The sequence below is a fragment of the Bufo gargarizans genome, chromosome 5 (genome assembly GCF_014858855.1).
Source record: "Bufo gargarizans isolate SCDJY-AF-19 chromosome 5, ASM1485885v1, whole genome shotgun sequence".
NCBI classification, from domain to species: domain Eukaryota; kingdom Metazoa; phylum Chordata; class Amphibia; order Anura; family Bufonidae; genus Bufo; species Bufo gargarizans.
The window spans coordinates 226119394-226141563 of record NC_058084.1 but is presented as its reverse complement, the minus strand read 5'-3'; the positions used below and the strand labels follow the sequence as shown (position 1 = coordinate 226141563).

At 42.6% G+C, this 22170-nt stretch overlaps 1 protein-coding gene across 1 annotated transcript in view; it reads right to left on the bottom strand.

Moving 5' to 3' along the window:
- The window catches only part of RECK (reversion inducing cysteine rich protein with kazal motifs), an 801790-nt gene that overhangs the window by 262639 nt on the left and 516981 nt on the right, over window positions 1-22170 (bottom strand). The window contains exon 16 of the mRNA XM_044293464.1: window positions 7842-8013. Coding sequence (XP_044149399.1) covers window positions 7842-8013 — 172 coding nt within the window. The remainder of the gene's footprint in view (window positions 1-7841; window positions 8014-22170) is intronic.

Here is a 22170-nt window from a genome sequence, read left to right as displayed (position 1 = left end):
TATGCTGCCACATGCCTGATGCCACACATCTGATGCCAAGTGCTCCTTCTTACACCCACCATAGTCAGCAGGTACTGTTATTGCCACCCACCTCCCTACTCTGTCACCGGGTCACTCTTTGGTCTCCTGATGCTGCTGCCACCTCTGCACTATAGGGTAGTTTCGTGAAAACAAATAGAAAAAACAAGGAGGTTATCCAAAGGCTTCACAGGACTGTGCTTTGTCCTTGAAGAAATAGGATACAAAAAGGGGCGCCACTGGGATTGTGAGGTAGAGGGAATGGTAAAGATGAAGTTGATGTGGTGGAGAAGGCTGATCTAGTGTAGGACAAAGCTAAACACCAAAGAAAAGCGGTAATCAGTAAAATCAGTAACGGTGGGAAACGAGGGGAGGGGACCCACCGACCCACCCCGGGTTTCATACCAGTTACTGTAAAAACGTAGGAAATTGAGCGCCAATCTCACACATGACAAAGTAAAAGGTAAAAATAAAAAAGGTGGAGTTGCAAAGTGGCACCATCCACAAGCGCTTGAGACTAGTGGGTGGGAGACGGTGGTGGGTAGATAAAAAAAAAAAGATACCAAATGATACAACAATAAAATAAAGATGTATATAAAATAGAATATATTAAAAGAGCTTGAATATGTTAAAATGATAATGTTGATAATCACAACAATATTATTGATAATCCACTCACTTCACTGGGGGGGTCACCACCAGGATAAACTCAGGACACCTGGGGCAAGTGACCCCCTGGCCTGGATCACGTGTAGATTGTTAGAGGTCGATGTCTACGCCCTGGATGTGCAGCCTGGTTGGTCAATCAGCAGACTAGTCCAGAAGTGCATAATCAATCCTCTTTAACCGCCTCCGGACCGCCTAACGCTGGATCGCGGTCCGGAGGCGGCTGTCTGAGGCAGAGTCACGCATATATGCGTCATCTCGAAAGACGCGGGATGACGCTCACAGCCGGCCCGCACAAGCGCATCGCGGGCCGGCAAAAGTTAGAGCAGGGTTACATCATCAGCCTGCCAGCCAATGATCATCGCTGGCAGGCTGATGATTTAAAAAAAAAACGAATCACAAGCAATTTAACACCTTATATTTATAAATATAAGGTGTTAAATGGCTTCTCTGCTCCTCTGCTAGTTCTTTTGGTCGGATGGTCTCAGCAGAGGAGCAGACATCACAGTGAGTACACCAAACACCACACTTAAACCCCAGATGACCCCCCCCATCACTCCAATTAACCCCTTGATCGCCCCTGTCAATCACCTAGTGAAAGGGAAAAAAGTGATCAGTGTAAACTGTAATTTTTTTTTTTCCACTGGTATTGACTGATAGGTTTTAGGATAGTTTAGGCCCCTTGGTTAGGTAGTTAGCAATCGTTTAGCGCCCAGCCCACCACAGTCACTGATTCGCTGATTAGCGTATCGCTAATCAGCATTTGTACTTTTATAGTATCTGTAAGTGATCAAAACTGATCACAGTCAGATCTATAATAGTATTAGTGTCACCTTAGTTCGCCCTCCACCCAAAACACAGTGTTTGCCCAATCAGGCCTGATCGGTCGCCCACACATGTTGCTACACCACAGGTTGCGCAGGATCCACTTCAAGGGCAGCAGAGTGGGGCTGGCGCTGTCAGATTACGTGGTGAGGCATACACCAGCAGCGCAGCCCACCCTGGACCTAGTACCAGCACTGCCGTACAACATGGTGAAGTGGCGAGCACCAGAAGGGCAGTTGAAGCTGGTATGGTGGCACGTGCAATAGTTACCCCGTCGCAGCCACCGCACAGACAGGCCCGTAGAGCACCTAGAGTCCCTGAGGTGCTGGCAAACCCTGATTGGCAGTCCCCAACTTCAGCCGCACTAGTAGTTCCCCCTTTCACCGCCCAGTCTGGAGTTCGGGTTGAGACAGCTCAGATCAGTTCGGCACTGGGATTTTTTTAGCTGTTCTTGACTGCGGAGCTCTTAGATTTAGTTGTGGCAGAAACAAATCGGTATGCCACACAATTTATAACCGCCAACCCGGGAAGCTTTTATGCCCAGCCTTTCCGGTGGAAACCAGTCCAAGTTTCCGAAATTAACATTTTTCGGTGCCTTCTCCTCAACATGGGTCTAACTAAAAAGCATGAATTGCGGTCATATTGGTCCACTAACCCAATTCATCACATGCCCATGTTCTCTGCTGCTATGTCCAGGACACGATTTGAGACCATCCTGCGTTTCCTGGACTTTAGCGACAACACCACCTCCCGTCCCAGAGGCCACCCACCTTTTGACCGTCTCCACCAAATTCGGCCCCTCATAGACCATTTCAACCAGAAATTTGCAGATTTGTATACCCCAGAGCAAAACATCTGCGCAGACGAGGCCCTAATTAATTTTACCGGGCGCCTTGGCTTCAAACAATACATCCCAAGCAAGCGCGCCCGGTATGGGGTCAAATTGTATAAGCTCTGTGAAAGGGCCACAGGCAATACCCACAAATTTTGTGTCTATGAGGGAAAAGATCAGACCCTGGAGCCGGTCGGTTGCCCTGACTACCTGGGGAGCAGTGGGAAGACAGTCTGGGACTTGGTGTCACCCTTATTCGGCAAGGGGTACCATCTTTATGTGGACAATTTCTACACAAGTGTGGCCCTCTTCAGGCATTTGTTTCTAGAACAGATTGGCTGCTGTGGCACCGCGCGAACTAGTCGCGCGGGCTTCCCCCAACGGCTCGTTACCACCCGTCTTGCAAGGGGGGAGAGGGCTGCCTTGTGTAACGAAGAACTGCTCGCGGTGAAATGGAGAGACAAGCGTGACGTTTACATGCTCTCCTCCATTCACGCAGACACGACAATCCAAATTAGGCGAGCAACCCGTGTCATTGAAAAGCCCCTCTCAGTCCTCGACTATAACCTTCACATGGGAGGGGTGGACTTCAATGACCAGATGTTGTCTCCGTATTTAGTGTCCCGCAGAACCAGACGCTGGTATAAGAAGGTGTCTGTATACCTAATTCAATTGGCTCTGTATAATAGTTTTGTTCTCTACAGTAAGGCTGGGAGAACACGATCCTTCCTCAAATTTCAGGAAGAGATCATCGAGAACCTCCTGTACCCAGGAGGTTCCGTGGCCCCACCCACCAGTGTAGTTAGCCGTCTACACGAGCGACATTTCCCCAATGTCGTTGCCGGTACCTCAACCCAACCGACAGCCCGAAAAAGATGTCGTGTCTGTAGCAGGAGTGGAATATGGCGTGACACCAGCTATTTCTGTCCTGACTGCCCTGACCACCCTGCCCTATGCTTAGGGGAGTGTTTCCGGAAGTACCACACACAGGTACACCTAGCATAGGGATCACATCTCACCAAGACAGGCACACAGGGCCATTAGGGCCCATTCACACAGAGCTGCTGCAAACCTCTCCTTTCACCTGGGACAAAGTGCATAACGCACTTCGCCACATCTTTGGGCGCTTTGCACATTGTCCCATGGGGAAGGAGAGGTTTGTCCTATAAAGGTAAAAAATAAAATAAAATCACCAGTAAGAAAAAAGGTTAATGTTGAGTTCAAAAAGTTAAAGTTCATATGTTCTGTTCAAAAGTTAATAAAATTATTGCGTTGCGGCCTGGTTTTTTCTTTATATTTTTTTTTTACCTTCCAGGTGGACCAACCGATCGACTAGCTGCAGCACTGATGTGCATTCTGACAGAAGCATTGCGCTGCTGTCAGATTACACACAAGTTGGTGTATGCGGCGCTGCAAGACGAGATTTTTCCTCTGCAGTAAAAGATACGTTTGCCGAGGCATATGAGCTGAGGAGGAGGCGGTGTTCCTATGCTTTGGCAAATACTTTGTATATAAAAAATAAATTAAAAAAATCCCGGCAATGATTTATTCATCCACATCGATTGATGTGAATGGAGAAATCTGGTTTGCCAGGGCATACGAGCTAAGTGGGTATGGATGTTGGGCGGAGCTCCTATGTCCTGGCAGACGCCTTTCCCCTCCTTTTTTTTTTTTTGGCAGAGATTTTTTCATCCACATTGATCGATGCGAATGAAGAAATCTGTGCTATTCATTTTTTTCTTTCAGCCCAGAGGCTGAACGGAAAAAAAAATCTCATTACCTGTATGCTCAATATAAGGAGAATAGCAGAAACTCCTAATGCTGGCCATACATGTAATGATTGCGGAGACCCTCAAATGCCAGGGCAGTACAAACACCCCAAAATGACGGAAAGAAGACACCCCAAGGTATTCGCTGAGGGGCATATTGAGTCCATGAAAGATTGAAATTTTTGTCCCAAGTTAGCGGAAAGTGAGAAAAAAAAATCATCAATTTCCGATAACTTATGCCAAAAATAAAATAAAAATTCTATGAACTCGCCAGGCCCTCATTGAATACCTTGGGGTGTCTTCTTTCCAAAGTGGGGTCACATGTGGGGTATTTATACTGCCCTGGCTTTTTAGGGGCCCATATGCGTGAGAAGTAATCTGGGATCCAAATGTCTAAAAATGCCCTCCTAAAAGGAATTTGGGCACCTTTCCGCATCTAGGCTGCAAAAAAGTGTCACACATGTGGTATCACCGTACTCAGGAGAAGTTGTGGAATGTGTTTTGGGGTGTCATTTTACATATACCCATGCTGGGTGAGATAAATATCTTGGTCAAATGCCAACTTTGTATAAAAAAATGGTAAAAGTTGTCTTTAGCCAAGATATTTCTCTCACCCAGCATGGGTATATGTAAAATGACACCCCAAAACACATTCCCCAACTTCTCCTGAGTACGGCGATACCAGATGTGTGACACTTTATTGCAGCCTAGGTGGGCAAAGGGGCACACATTCCAAAGAGCACCTTTCGGATTTCACCGGTAATTTTTTTTACAGATTTTGATTGCAAACTACTTCTCACGCATATGGGCCCCTAAAATAACAGGGCAGTATAACTACCCCACAAGTGACCCCATTTTGGAAAGAAGACACCCCCAAGGTATTCTGTGACGGGCTTGGCGAGTTCCTAGAATTTTTTTTTTTTTGTCGCAAGTTAGTGGAATATGAGACTTTGTTAGGAAAAATAAAATTTTAAAAAATCATCATTTTCCGCTAACTTGTGACAAAAAATAAAAAATTCTAGGAACTCGCCATGCCCCTCACGTAATACCTTGGGGTGTCTTCTTTCCAAAATGGGGTCACTTGTGGCGTAGTTATACTGCTCTGGCATTTTAGGGGCCCATATGTGTGAGAAGTAGTTTGCAATCAAAATGTGTAAAAAATGGCCTGTGAAATCCGAAAGGTGCTCTTTGGAATGTGTGCCCCTTTGCCCACCTTGGCTGCAAAAAAGTGTCACACATCTGGTATCGCCGTACTCAGGAGAAGTTGTGGAATGTGTTTTGGGGTGTCATTTTACATATACCCATGCTGGGTGAGATAAATATCTTGGTCAAATGCCAACTTTGTATAAAAAAATGGTAAAAGTTGTCTTTAGCCAAGATATTTCTCTCACCCAGCATGGGTATATGTAAAATGACACCCCAAAACACATTCCCCAACTTCTCCTGAGTACGGCGATACCAGATGTGTGACACTTTATTGCAGCCTAGGTGGGCAAAGGGGCACACATTCCAAAGAGCACCTTTCGGATTTCACCGGTCATTTTTTTACAGATTTTGATTGCAAACTACTTCTCACGCATATGGGCCCCTAAAATAACAGGGCAGTATAACTACCCCACAAGTGACCCCATTTTGGAAAGAAGACACCCCCAAGGTATTCTGTGACGGGCTTGGCGAGTTCCTAGAATTTTTTTTTTTTTGTCGCAAGTTAGTGGAATATGAGACTTTGTTAGGAAAAATAAAATTTTAAAAAATCATCATTTTCCGCTAACTTGTGACAAAAAATAAAAAATTCTAGGAACTCGCCATGCCCCTCACGTAATACCTTGGGGTGTCTTCTTTCCAAAATGGGGTCACTTGTGGCGTAGTTATACTGCTCTGGCATTTTAGGGGCCCATATGTGTGAGAAGTAGTTTGCAATCAAAATGTGTAAAAAATGGCCTGTGAAATCCGAAAGGTGCTCTTTGGAATGTGTGCCCCTTGGCTGCAAAAAAGTGTCACACATCTGGTATCGCCGTACTCAGGAGAAGTTGGGGAATGTGTTTTGGGGTGTCATTTTACATATACCCATGCTGGGTGAGATGAATATCTTGGTCAAATGCCAACTGTGTATAAAAAAATGGGAAAAGTTGTCTTTTGCCAAGATATTTCTCCCACCCAGCATGGGTATATGTAAAATAACACCCCAAAACACATTCCCCAACTTCTCCTGAGTACAGCAATACCAGATGTGTGACACTTTTTTGCAGCCTAGGTGGGCAAAGGGGCACACATTCCAAAGTGCACCTTTCGGATTTCACCGGTCATTTTTTACAGATTTTGATTGCAAACTACTTCTCACACATATGGGCCCCTAAAATGCCAGGGCAGTATAACTACCCCACAAGTGACCCCATTTTGGAAAGAAGACACCCCAAGGTATTTTATGATGGGCATAGTGAGTTCATGGAACTTTTTTTTTTGTCACAAGTTAGTGGAATATGAGACTTTGTAAGAAAAAAATAAAAAATAAATAAATCATCATTTTCCGCTAACTTGTGACAAAAAATAAAAAGTTCTATGAACTCACTATGCCCATCAGCGAATACTTTAGGGTGTCTACTTTCCGAAATGGGGTCATTTGTGGGTTTTTTCTAATGTCTGGGCATTGTAGAACCTCAGGAAACATGACAGGTGCTCAGAAAGTCAGAGCTGCTTCAAAAAGCGGAAAAAGTTAAAATGTCAGCAGCAATGAAATACCACCAAATGAAAGCTCTATTAGTGAGAAGAAAAGAAGGTAAAATTCATTTGGGTGGTAAGTTGCATCACCGAGCAATAAACGGTGAAAGCGCAGAAGTGTAAAAAGTGGCCTGGTCATTAAGGGTGTTTTAGCTAGGGGGGTTGAAGTGGTTAATAGAACAGGTTCTGTAGACATCTATGTGAAATCAGCTGACAACTGTGTAAAAGGAGTGTGCTTCTTCTTGGCACTAACATTGACCTGTAAGGCTGAGTTCATACTAAAGTTATTTGGTCAGTTTTAGCCCCGTGACTGCCCAAATAAGTGAAGTGTGCAGTGATTCTAAGAGCAATGCCTGTCATCTGCATGTCATACTAACTCACAGTATTATTTCACTACCACAGCAGACTCCTTATGCATGTTACTGCAAGGCAGTGTTCTACACCACTATAAAGGCTCTCGACAGTCAGAAAATAGCCATTTTTAACCAGATTTGCCATTAATAAATTCGGATCAAACCGAATTGAGCCAGCCGAATCTAATTTTGGAAAAATTCGCTAATCTCTAATTATATTCAACACACAGAAACCACAGTATTATGCATAGATTACTATACAAATTATGCTGTGCCATTACATGTTGAACTTTCACATACACACACACACAACAAACCTTCAGCTATTTTCAAGCACTATGTATTTCTTTAATTAAATGCACATCTAGTTTCTTCTTATAAGGTCAATTGTCTTCTGTTTTTAGTGTAAGAGAAAACCAGGGTACCCAGATTCACATAGACAGAGAAGAACATACAAAGTCCTTGCATTTGTTACCCTTAGTGAATTTGGAACACAAATTTATAAAACTGCACGATAACAGTGCTAACCATTTTAACCGATTAGCGTAGGGTAGTAGTCTAAATTATTCTGCCCAGCAAGATGGAATAAAGCTAATTAGTAGAAAAAAATTCCACTGAAATCAGCAATCTTTAATAAAAATATTAACCAAAGCTACTTACTTTTGATTTCTGTGACACGGGTCTCGATTACATGGGTCTTTTGAAAAGCACTCCCCAAACTCAAACTGGTGGTCCAACAATCCAACACATCGTGCTATACATGCACTCGGATATGTGCGTCCATTGTTTCCACACACCGGAACATATTTATCTGCACAATTGCAGGGCAATCCTAAAATACAAGATTTACAACACTGTTGGTTGGGTACACTAATAAATTAAGCAGAATGGTTTTTATGAAATTAGAAAAAATATACAAAATATCTTATTGTTTGTCAGTTTTATATTAATTTATTCAAGTTCAGGCTATATTGGATATTCTGAACACAATTTAACACAAACTGCAACACCAAGAAAGACAAGAATGAACTTTTTTCTTCTGCTGAGCACCACCTTGTTTTTACCCTCACTAATCTGGACTACGATGGTGTTCTGTATGGTGCTAACAATCTTTCTTTTTCTTTAGCATGGTGGAATAATATATAGCCAGACCCCTCTAGTCGTCATTTCAGTTAAACTAACAGCTCAGCGTTACATTGATATGGTCAGTCACTGCAACAAAACAGAGTGCCCGGGAGCTTCCTAGTGAAGCACTGTTAATAACACTGATGGCTGACAATGTAATTGTGCTTATGAGAACTGGTTGTGCTACTTCAGGCACAACTTTGAGAAGTGCGTAAAGTTAAATGGAATGAACACTGACCCCAACCAAGCAGGATATCTTTGGTTGAACCTAATAAATAGGAATTAAAAAAAAAAAAAAAAAAGTGGCCTTTTGGACACTGGACATAAACTGTAATTTGTTGCACATAAATAATTAAAAAAATTAAAACAATAAAAATGGACAAGCAGAGGGTCACATGTTTTGGAGGAAGTCTGCCTTCTTCCTCAGTGGTTTGGCCATTTTTCCAAAGTGTCCCAGGAGCCAATTTTCAATAGGACAATGCCAGGCCGCATGATGTTCATGCTACTTTGAGCAGCCTGCATGGCCTAAATGTGCTACGATGCCCTGCAACATCTCCAGACTTGTCTCTGATTGAGCAAATTTGGGATGGCATTGATCAGGAACAGCAAAGAAATCTGATAGCAGCAGATCTTGATGATTTGCATGCCCAAGTGCCATCAGCATGTCAGAACATACCTTAGACAACCATTAGTAACTTCACTGATAGCATGACAAAGCATGTAAGTGTGTGTATTTCTAATTGTGGCTCTCATACTCAATACTAAATCATTCAAGATGTTTGTAATATGCCGTACTGTTTTATTTGCATATCATCAACATGTGTATCAATCCTGTTATTTCCAAAATATCATGGCTTTTTCAACTTGGTTTTGCAATTTCAATGTTGTGGAGTATAGTTTAGCTGTTCTTAGTGTATGGTAGTTAAGGAACAAAAGTTTTGGTCAATTATCAATTCAAAGAAAATTCTACATTTCAAGTCGACCCATTCAAACAGCTGATAGGCAGGTGTTCCTGATTGAACTCCTGGTTATCTGATTTTGATGGTCTATCCTGATAGGTCATCAATATCTGTAGCCTGGACAAAGTCTTCAAGAAGTCGGATGCGGGGATTTAGTGAAACATGAAGGAGTCATTGTACCTCTATTACGGCATTGTCAGTGAGGACATTGATTTTGGCAAGTATGTTAAAAGGTGCTTTATTAGGTTTACGCTTTTCAAGGGCGCAAAACCCTCTTCCTCCGGACAATTCAAAGATGAATTGATTGTCCTGAGGAAGAGGGCTTTGGGCCCTCGAAACGCATAGACCTAATAAAGCACCTTTTAACATATGTACCAAGATCGATGTCCTCACTGGCAGCTCCGCAGTAGAGGTTCAACAACTCCTTCATGTTTCACTGAATCCCCGCATTTGAATTGACGTTGCAGGGCAAGGACCCAGGCTGCAGCACAGTGACCCCGGATGCTGGTCAGGATAAAAAACAATTAAGTGCGTATAGGTGTTGTGACTATCTCACAACATTTTCTGGTAAGTGCATTACTGTGTGTATATATATATATATATATATATATATACAGGGAGTGCTGAATTATTAGGCAAGTTGTATTTTTGAGGGTTAATTTTATTATTGAACAACAACCATGTTCTCAATGAACCCAAAAAACTCATTAATATCAAAGCTGAATATTTTTGGAAGTAGTTTTTAGTTTGTTTTTAGTTTTAGCTATTTTAGGGGGATATCTGTGTGTGCAGGTGACTATTACTGTACATAATTATTAGGCAACTTAACAAAAAACAAATATATACCTATTTCAATTATTTATTTTTAACAATGAAACCAATATAACATCTCAACATTCACAAATATACATTTCTGACATTCAAAAACAAAACAAAAACAAATCAGTGACCAATATAGCCACCTTTCTTTGCAGGGACACTCAAAAGCCTGCCATCCATGGATTCTGTCAGTGTTTTGATCTGTTCACCATCAACATTGCGTGCAGCAGCAAACACAGCCTCCCAGACACTGTTCAGAGAGGTGTACTGTTTTCCCTCCTTGTAAATCTCACATTTGATGATGGACCACAGGTTCTCAATGGGGTTCAGATCAGGTGAACAAGGAAGCCATGTCATTAGATTTTCTTCTTTTATACCCTTTCTTGCCAGCCACGCTGTGGAGTACTTGGACGCGTGTGATGGAGCATTGTCCTGCATGAAAATCATGTTTTTCTTACCTTGCAGACTTCTGCCTGTACCACTGCTTGAAGAAGGTGTCTTCCAGAAACTGGCAGTAGGACTGGGAGTTGAGCTTGACTCCATCCTCAACCCAAAAAGGCCCCACAAGCTCATCTTTGATGATACCAGCCCAAACCAGTACTCCACCTCCACCTTGCTGGCGTCTGAGTCGGACTGGAGCTCTCTGCCCTTTACCAATCCAGCCATCTGGCCCATCAAGACTCACTCTCATTTCATCAGTCCATAAAACCTTAGAAAAATCAGTCTTGAGATATTTCTTGGCCAAGTCTTGACATTTCAGCTTGTGTGTCTTGTTCAGTGGTGGTCGTCTTTTCAGCCTTTCTTACCTTGGCCATGTCTCTGAGTATTGCACACCTTGTGCTTTTGGGCACTCCAGTGATGTTGCAGCTCTGAAATATGGCCAAACTGGTGGCAAGTGGCATCTTGGCAGCTGCACGCTTGACTTTTCTCAGTTCATGGGCAGTTATTTTGCGCCTTGGTTTTTCCACACGCTTCTTGCGACCCTGTTGACTATTTTGAATGAAACGCTTGATTGTTCGATGATCGCGCTTCAGAAGCTTTGCAATTTTAAGAGTGCTGCATCCCTCTGCAAGATATCTCACTATTTTTGACTTTTCTGAGCCTGTCAAGTCCTTCTTTTGACCCATTTTGCCAAAGGAAAGGAAGTTGCCTAATAATTATGCACACCTGATATAGGGTGTTGATGTCATTAGACCACACCCCTTCTCATTACAGAGATGCACATCACCTAATATGCTTAATTGGTAGTAGACTTTCGAGCCTATACAGCTTGGAGTAAGACAACATGCATAAAGAGGATGATGTGGTCAAAATACTCATTTGCCTAATAATTCTGCACGTAGTGTATATATATATATATATATATATATATATATATATACACATATATATACATATATATATATATAGAAAAAAGAGTTCAGTGGCAGCACCGTCAATGAGAGGTGTGGGTGCAACTGGCCTAATGTGGATAAAAGCCAATCCAAATAGATAAAATAACGAAAAAAGGGCAGCACTCCATCAAGTAAAAAATGAAAAAAAATCTTTAATTACCCATATGGGACAAGCGACGTTTCGGCTCAATGTGTGAGCCTTTCTCAAGCAATGTGTACAGACAAAGTGCCAAACATATATACCAGTGTAGGTCAATACAATCAATGTGCATTGCAGGCGTACTCAATTCATGACAAATGAATTAATCAACTGCAGAGTACAGTATAGCTATCAAATTTACAAAATATTTCATAATGAGAGTTAGTGCACAATAATATGATAAATAATCAATTGAAAAAAATACAGACATTGTTCACCAAAATGTACAGTTACAGGCAAATGTTTCATAATTATCCATCATCAAATAATTGGTGCCAACTGTGTATGTTGATAAGGTGCTAAGTGCTAACTGCGTAGGTCAGGCAGACGGGGGGTGAAGGAGGACATAGGACATGGACGGCTGTCTCGACTCATGCGGTTCGGCGTGCTGGCGACGTAACTGCGCATGTCACAATGACGTATGTAGCGTACTTCCTGGTTACGATGTTGATGCGATGCCGTAACTGCGCATTGGCCTTCTGATGTCTCTTACGCCATCTTGAATAAGGGCACTGTGCCTGTATTGCCAGGTACCTCAGTTGGTGACAGCCGATGCAAAACAGAAACAGGTAAGGGCACATGTTAGTGCTCCTATGGCCTATAATGGTGGCAGGGTGAGGCCAGATACGGGACGCGACAACGTCAAAGCCGCAGCCCACATCCATGATCCCAGTACAACTGCTTACCCACACGTTCATGTGGGATCGCACTGTATCTGCGATCGATGCCCGCCCATAGCCACCCTATAGGGAGGGATCTCCTCATATCTACCTGCTGTATAAACACGGACCGTCACCACAGAGGCACCAATTGCATCTAAAGGCAAGAAATATACTGATGAACAGAAACCGTCCTTGTGTAGATGTGCCGTCCATTATAACCGTCTCATATCTCCTCACTCCATTCTCCGTGGCCCACCTACCGCAGAAGAAGAAAGAAGAAGAACAGAAAAAATAAATATATTGTATATAACAATAAAATAAGCATGAAAAATATATTTTTTGTCTTGTACAGAAAATCTCACAATACACGCCAGTGCGGTCAACAGCATATCACACGAGCAGGAGGCAAGCCACAAACCTAGCCCACCCCAATTTTGTAGTCCACATTTAGACCACAAGGTTTGAGGGAATTAAGGGTGTGTATCCACCTCAGCTCCCGTCTGTTAAGAAGACTAGCCCTGTTGCCACCTCTTCTGGGCATAGGTATAAAGTCAATAATGCAACACCTAAGGTCTCTTTCAGTGTGTTTGAAGTCCATAAAATGTTTAGATACTGGCAAGTCAAGCCGTTTTTTTCTTATACTTAGACGATGATTATTAAGTTGTGATTTGAAATCAGTGGTGGTTTCACCTACGTAAATTAAATTACATGGACATATGAGTACATAAATAATGTAGCTGGAATCACAAGTTAAGTAATGTCGTATCGGGTATACCACCCCGGTTTGTGGATGAACAAAATTTCTACCTTTCACAATATATTTGCAATTTACACAAGATAAGCATGGAAAACATCCTGTGCTGGTTGCTGTCAATGTTGTCTGTCTTGATTTTTTTGTGGTCCCTACATCAGCCCCAACCAACTGATCTTTGATGCTTTTGGACCTGCGGTAGGACATCAGGGGGGGAGAATGAAATTCCTTTATAGCACTATGGCATCCACCCAGTATACTCCAGTGACGTCGGATGATGTTCCCTATCGCTGTACTTTGTTCCGAGTGCATGGAAATGAAGGGAATTCTAGCTGGCTTTGTCTGACGTACCTTACTTTTGAGTGTATCGTTCCTATCTAGTTTCTTGACCAGTTCTTTTTTGTCATGGAGTAATTTAAGGGGGTATCCTCGTTTCTCAAATTTGTTGGTCAACACATCAAGTGTGTTGTCCAACATCTCCTGGTCTGAGACTATACGCCTTGCTCTTAAGAATTGAGAATAGGGCAAGGATCTGATCATCTTTTTAGGATGGTTACTACTGTATGTCAAAAGTGTGTTCCTGTCGGTCGGTTTTGTAAAAAGTGTGGTGTGCAACTTACCGTCCGACACGAACACACGTGTGTCAAGAAACTGCATATCAGTATGGGAGTGCACTAAGGTGAATTGCAGTGCTTTGTCAATCCCATTGAGAAAATTGTGGAAATCAAAAAGTTGTTCAATGGTGCCAGTCCAGATGAGGAAGATGTCGTCTATGTACCGCCACCACGCCATAGCGTGCTTGAAGTGGTGGCTTCCATAGACGACATCTTCCTCAAACCGTCGCATAAATATGTTGGCATTAGTTGGGGCCACGTTGGACCCCATTGCCACGCCCTGCTCCTGCACATAGTAAGAATCTTGAAAGAGAAAATAATTGGATCTCAGGACAATTTCAAGGAGGGATAGTATGAAGTGTTGAGCTTGACTAGTTAAGGAAGATCCATCTAACATGTGAGCAACTGCTAATAAACCCTTACAGTGATCAATTGAGGTGTAAAGAGAGGTGACATCAAAAGATGCTAATGTCACCCCCTGTACATCTGTCAAATCGATCATCTGTAGCTTTAGTAAAAAGTCGGTAGTATCTTGTACATAGGAGCTTCCTCCACATGCAAAACTATGTAGTATCTTGTCCAGAAAGATGGCAACATGGATCTTCCTTAACTAGTCAAGCTCAACACTTCATACTATCCCTCCTTGAAATTGTCCTGAGATCCAATTATTTTCTCTTTCAAGATTCTTACTATGTGCAGGAGCAGGGCGTGGCAATGGGGTCCAACGTGGCCCCAACTTATGCCAACATATTTATGCGACGGTTTGAGGAAGATGTCGTCTATGGAAGCCACCACTTCAAGCACGCTATGGCGTGGTGGCGGTACATAGACGACATTTTCCTCATCTGGACTGGCACCATTGAACAACTTTTTGATTTCCACAATTTTCTCAATGGGATTGACAAAGCACTGCAATTCACCTTAGTGCACTCCCATACTGATATGCAGTTTCTTGACACACGTGTGTTCGTGTCGGACGGTAAGTTGCACACCACACTTTTTACAAAACCGACCGACAGGAACACACTTTTGACATACAGTAGTAACCATCCTAAAAAGATGATCAGATCCTTGCCCTATTCTCAATTCTTAAGAGCAAGGCGTATAGTCTCAGACCAGGAGATGTTGGACAACACACTTGATGTGTTGACCAACAAATTTGAGAAACGAGGATACCCCCTTAAATTACTCCATGACAAAAAAGAACTGGTCAAGAAACTAGATAGGAACGATACACTCAAAAGTAAGGTACGTCAGACAAAGCCAGCTAGAATTCCCTTCATTTCCATGCACTCGGAACAAAGTACAGCGATAGGGAACATCATCCGACGTCACTGGAGTATACTGGGTGGATGCCATAGTGCTATAAAGGAATTTCATTCTCCCCCCCTGATGTCCTACCGCAGGTCCAAAAGCATCAAAGATCAGTTGGTTGGGGCTGATGTAGGGACCACAAAAAAATCAAGACAGACAACATTGACAGCAACCAGCACAGGATGTTTTCCATGCTTATCTTGTGTAAATTGCAAATATATTGTGAAAGGTAGAAATTTTGTTCATCCACAAACCGGGGTGGTATACCCGATACGACATTACTTAACTTGTGATTCCAGCTACATTATTTATGTACTCATATGTCCATGTAATTTAATTTACGTAGGTGAAACCACCACTGATTTCAAATCACAACTTAATAATCATCGTCTAAGTATAAGAAAAAAACGGCTTGACTTGCCAGTATCTAAACATTTTATGGACTTCAAACACACTGAAAGAGACCTTAGGTGTTGCATTATTGACTTTATACCTATGCCCAGAAGAGGTGGCAACAGGGCTAGTCTTCTTAACAGACGGGAGCTGAGGTGGATACACACCCTTAATTCCCTCAAACCTTGTGGTCTAAATGTGGACTACAAAATTGGGGTGGGCTAGGTTTGTGGCTTGCCTCCTGCTCGTGTGATATGCTGTTGACCGCACTGGCGTGTATTGTGAGATTTTCTGTACAAGACAAAAAATATATTTTTCATGCTTATTACGTCGCCAGCACGCCGAACCGCATGAGTCGAGACAGCCGTCCATGTCCTATGTCCTCCTTCACCCCCCGTCTGCCTGACCTACGCAGTAAGCACTTAGCACCTTATCAACATACACAGTTGGCACCAATTATTTGATGATGGATAATTATGAAACATTTGCCTGTAACTGTACATTTTGGTGAACAATGTCTGTATTTTTTTCAATTGATTATTTATCATATTATTGTGCACTAACTCTCATTATGAAATATTTTGTAAATTTGATAGCTATACTGTACTCTGCAGTTGATTAATTCATTTGTCATGAATTGAGTACACCTGCAATGCACATTGATTGTATTGACCTACACTGGTATATATGTTTGGCACTTTGTCTGTACACATTGCTTGAGAAAGGCTCACACATTGAGCCGAAACATCGCTTGTCCCATATGGGTAATTAAAGATTTTTTTTGATTTTTTACTTGATGGAGTGCTGCCCTTTTTTCGTTATTTTATATATATATATATATATATATATATATATATATATATACATATACACACATATATATATATATATATATATATATACAGTACAGACCAAAAGTTTGGACACACTTCTCATTCAAAGAGTTTTCTTTAATTTTTGACTATGAAAATTGTAGATTCACACTGAAGGCATCAAAACTATGAATTAACACATGTGGAATTATATACATAAGTTTGAAACAACTGAAAATATGTCATATTTTAGGTTCTTCAAAGTAGCCACCTTTTGCTTTGATTACTGCCTTGCACACTCTTGGCATTCTCTTGATGAGCTTCAAGAGGTAGTCACCTGAAATGGTCTTCCAACAGTCTTGAAGGAGTTCCCAGAGATGCTTAGCACTTGTTGGCCCTTTTGACTTCACTCTGCGGTCCAGCTCACCCCAAACCATCTCAATTGGGTTCAGGTCCGGTGACTGTGGAGGCCAGTCTATCTGGTGCAGCACCCCATCACTCTCCTTCATGGTCAAATAGCCCTAACACAGCCTGGAGGTGTGTTTGGGGTCATTGTCCTGTTGAAAAATAAATATGGTCCAACTAAATGCAAACCGGATGGAATAGCATGCTGCTGCAAGATGCTGTGGTAGCCATGCTGGTTCAGTATGCCTTCAATTTTGAATAAATCCCCAACAGTGTCACCGACAAAGTAGCCCCACACCATCACACCTCCTCCTCCATGCTTCATGGTGGGAACCAGGCATGTAGAGTCCATCCGTTCACCTTTTCTGCGTCGCACAAAGACACGATGGTTGGAACCAAAGATCTCAAATTTGGACTCATCAGACCAAAGCACAGATTTCCACTGGTCTAATGTCCATTCCTTGTGTTCTTTAGCCCAAACAAGTATCTTCTGCTTGTTGCCTGTCCTTAGCAGTGGTTTCCTAGCAGATATTATACCATGAAGGCCTGATACACAAAGTCTCCTCTTAACAGTTGTTCTAGAGATGTGTCTGCTGCTAGAACTCTGTGTGGCATTGACCTGGTCTTTAATCTGAGCTGCTGTTAACCTGCGATTTCTGAGGCTGGTGACTCGGATGAACTTATCCTCCGCAGCAGAGGTGACTCTTGGTCTTCCTTTCCTGGGGCGGAATGTGGCGCATGTGAGCCAGTTTCTTTGTAGCGCTTGATGGTTTTTGTGACTGCACTTGGGGACAATTTCAAAGTTTTCACAATTTTTCCGACTGACTGACCTTTATTTCTTAAAGTAATGATGGCCACTCGTTTTTCTTTACTTAGCTGCTTTTTTCTTGCCATAATACAAATTCTAACAGTCTATTCAGTAGGACTATCAGCTGTGTATCCACCTGACTTCTCCACAACGCAACTGATGGTCCCAACACCAGTTATAAGGCAAGAAATCCCACTTATTAAACCTGACAGGGCACACCTGTGAAGTGAAAACCATTTCAGGTGACTACCTCTTGATGCTCATCAAGTGAATGCCATGAGTGTGCAAAGCAGTAAATCAAAGCAAAAGGTGGCTACTTTGAAGAACCTAGAATATGACATATTTTCAGTTGTTTCACACTTTTTTGTTATGTATATAATCCCACATGTGTTAATTTATAGTTTTGATGCCTTCAGTGTGAATCTACCATTTTCATAGTCATGAAAATAAAGAAAACTCTTTGAATGAGAAGGTGTGTCCAAACTTTTGGCCTGTACTGTATATATATTTATCCATAGATTGCCAACAGTGATGGCCAGTTCGCCGTGTTCGCCCCAGGTGCAGGCAATTCCGAGAACAGCCGCCGGGGACCTTCACCGGGCTGTTCTCGGAACTGCCTGCTCCCGGTGACCGCATTTGTTTCAGACCGGCTCCCGGCACAGGCACAGGTAAGGACTTACCTGTGCATCACCGGACTTGTGAGTTAAGATAGCAGCCCGCATGTGTTCATGGGCGAACTGGCCATCACTGCTGTTCTACATATGTTGTTCTACATTTACAGCCTGCAGAGAAGAATATTCAGGCTAATTCCTTCTCTTGCCCAGGTGAATAAATCTAAACTGGTTTAACATTCGGTTTCCTGCAAGATGCAAAGCCTCATTTCGGATACTTTTGTTGGCCTTCTTTTTCCCAAGACTTTGGTGCCTCCTGTGTGGCTTGTGCCCCAAATAAGTCTCTTAGTCAGAGGCCTATGTTTCTGCTCCTTCATTTGTCTGGCCCTATATTGGGATGAACTTTATCACTGGCCACTCACCATCCTTGGGATGCATAGTGATATGAGTAATAGTGGATCACTTTTTAAACAAGCTCTGTCAGCATGATCAACCCTATTAAACCAGGCACACTGCCTGGTAGGGCTCATTATGCTGATTAAAATGATTTACATTCTTTCGTCTGTATGTTAAACAGCTTCAGAGATCTCTGTCTTGTATTCATATGCAAATGAGCAAGTTTGAGCACCAAGTGGCAGGGCTGAATCCCTAGAGCACTGCTTATGTAATGCATCTCTGCTCTGTGCACATCTTGATTGACATGGCTAGATATCAGCATTGTGTCCAAGCATGTACATATACACTACTTACTATAGGAAAATGGCCAGTCTTGCATGTAGAGATCCTAAGTTCAGTTCCCAGGAGAGACTTCTAGATTTTTTTTTCTCTCTCTCTCAGTTAACCCATAATAAATGGCTATAGACTTATTATATTGAGAATAGAGGTTTTTATGGTTAGAGAAATACAACATACAGTTTCATAGAGTATAATCATGTTAACAACGCCTGTTTAAAATGGTACATTTTGTTCCTTTATCCAGTCTTCTCTCTCCTCTTTAACACACACATCTTTTGGCTACACTCACTATTGAGCTATAGCCATTAGGTTTTTTCTTACTGTGGCTTGTTCTGTATTGCACTCTTATGGAGTTTATTTGCTTTCCATTTCTTATATATATATTTTTTTATAATGTACAATTTTAATTACTACCAGTAATCTACTTTTCTTGAGTCCTCCACGACAGCATTACCATGGAAGAGACCTTACTCCAATCAAGTGGATACAGGAAGGGGAGTCTAATAACACACACATCCATCATCTATGTGCTCCCCCTAGAAACACTATTTATTTTTAATTTAATTATTTAGTCGATTTTTATTTTTTATTTTTTTTGTTTAGCTTAGTGTGCCGTCATGCAGGACTCAAGAATAATGAAATTACCAGTAATTTTTGCTTTTCATCCTCCATGACGGCATTACCATCAGACATACCAGATAAAAGAACTAGGGCAGGACAATTGGTTGCAGAACTTTCCTGAAAAACAGTAATTCCTCTTTGCAACTAATGTCTACTCTATAATGCTTCACAATAGTATGTGGATTTGACCAAGTAGCAGCCCTACAAATTTGATCCATTGAAGCTTTCTCTTTTTCTACTTAAGAAGCTGAAATTGCTGAAATAGCTCTAGTCGAGTGAGCCTTCTACTTCTCTAAAGGCTCCTTTCCCATAGCTTTGTAAGCCACGCAGATCACTATTTTTAATTCTGCGAGCCAGAGAATTCTGATGCTCTAAGCCCTTTATTTGCTCTTAAAAATTGGAGTCACATTTTTTCCAACTCATAGTCGTTTCTAGATATGACAAAAGACAACGACTGACATCTAGCTTGTGAGATGTAGCTTCTTTCTCAGACTTTGAGTTTTCACAAAATAAGGGGAGAGCAATCACTTCATACCTATGGAATTCAGAAACTACATTAGAAAGAAAGGACTGATCAATTCACAGGACTGAAAGAAACCTGAAAGAACTATGTTTAAAGAGGACCTTTCACCGATTATGACACTGTGAACTAAGTATACAGACATGGAGAGTGGCGCCCGGGATCTCACTGCACTTACTATTATCCCTGGCCGCCGCTCTTTTCTCCCGCTATGCCCTCCGGTATCTCTGGCCACTAAGTTATAGTAGGCGGAGATTTCAGTCACTAAGTTATGGTAGGCGGAGTCTGCCCTTGTTCTGCTCTAGCGCTGGCCAATCGCAGCGCAGAGCTCCCAGCCTGGGAGGTTATTTTCTCCCATGGAAAAACTTAGTCCAGCTCACCTTCCTGGTGGAATATGTGATCCCGGCTCCAGAGGCCCTAGGGGAGTGTCCCCGTGGCAGGCTGCAAGTAACTCTGGAAAGAAAGGTCTCGGAGGCAATGAAGATCCTCTAAAAGCTCTTCTTTATTGTTCATATATCAATAGCGGACACAGCCACTTCGTACACAGCATAAACTTTGACGCGTTTCGGGTTGGTACCCTTAGTCGTAACACTTTGCAATGTGTGACCCCACTATTTAAAGGATTTGGAATGCTCCTCCCTCCGTAATCCTAAGGGGGGGGGGGGAGACTTCCAACACCATAGGCTATCACACAGTGCATCACACCTTTCTTTTGGTGCACTAATCACTTGTATAATTAGTAACACACTGTGCTGCATCTCTCTGGTCATATTAACCCCTGGAGTACCATAATCTCCACTAACTGAGAAACGCCGCACAGTGTGAACATTACCATTCTTTCACCAAATTAAAAACATATAATACAAACACCAAAAATGACCCTGTACCCTACATTAAGCTAGGATTGAATATAGCATACATGATTTCATAGTAATTTGTTACAAAATTCCAGACAGATGCAAACCGTTACTACCTCTGTGACAGATTGCAGAACTATTAACTGTTTGCAGATACTACTTAGTTAGGTGTGCATACTACTTAGTTAGATGTACCTGTCACCCTCATTATGCATGCTTTGCCCAAGATCCATAAGGGCGTCCACCCCCCCCCCCTCCGCCCTATAGTCTCTGGAATGGGATCCCTTACAGAGCGCCTAGGTAGCTGGCTGGACAATATCCTCCAGCCCCTAGTTAGGCGCACACCGGGGTTCCTAAAGAATACGGCGGATGTATTGCGGGCCATGTATAGTTTTGTATGGGAAACGAATTATAGGTGGATCACGGCAGACGTGGTTGCTCTTTATCCTTCCATCCCTCACGGGGTCGCCCTGTTGGCCATGGAGTATCATCTTCACAGATATACTGGATATAGTTCTGGCTATATAGATTTTGTCTGTGAAGTTACGGCATATTTGTTGACTCATAATTACTTCATGTTTGACGGTGTGCACTACCTACAGACCCGTGGAGTGTCAATGGGGGCCAAGTTCTCGCCGTCACTGGCAAACTTGACCATGTCGTATTGGGAGGAAAAGTACATCTATAATTTGGACAATCCATTTGGGCCTGGTATGGTCTGGTACGGCAGATACATTGATGACGTGCTCATGGTATGGGCGGGCGATGTATCTGCCGTCCCAGACCTCCAGGCGTATTTAAACAATAACAACTATAATTTACAATTCACATGTTCAACAGATGAATCTCACATAAATTTCCTCGATTTGACACTCCACGGTAGTCCAGGTGAGGTAGTGCACACCCACACGTATAGGAAAGAGGTGGGTGGCAATTCTATCCTGAATGCCAGGAGTCACCACCCTTTGCATACCATCAGGGCGATTCCCGTGGGGGAATTTGTACGCACTTGTCAAGGAACCATGAACCAGACGTACAACAAGAGGTAAGTGGAAATAAGAAGGCTTTATTGAAAATAAAGCTGTAAGGCAAAAGTCCAAACGGATGGCTAAACCGAAGCAGGGTCTTGCGAAGCCAGAGGTCAGGAACCAGAAGGGTAGTCAGACGAAGCCTGGATCAGGAACCAGCAGGGTAGTCAGACGAAGCCTGGATCGGGAACCAGCAGGGTAGTCAGACGAAGCCAGGATCAGGAACCAGAAGCAGCAGCAGTCTTAGAAGCATGTGAACACAGGAGGACCAAGCAAGGAACTGAAGCCACAGACCTCCTATATATATGAGCTAGGCATCCAGCTCCTTCCAGTGGGAAGGAGAAGTTGCAGGGTGGGAGGCT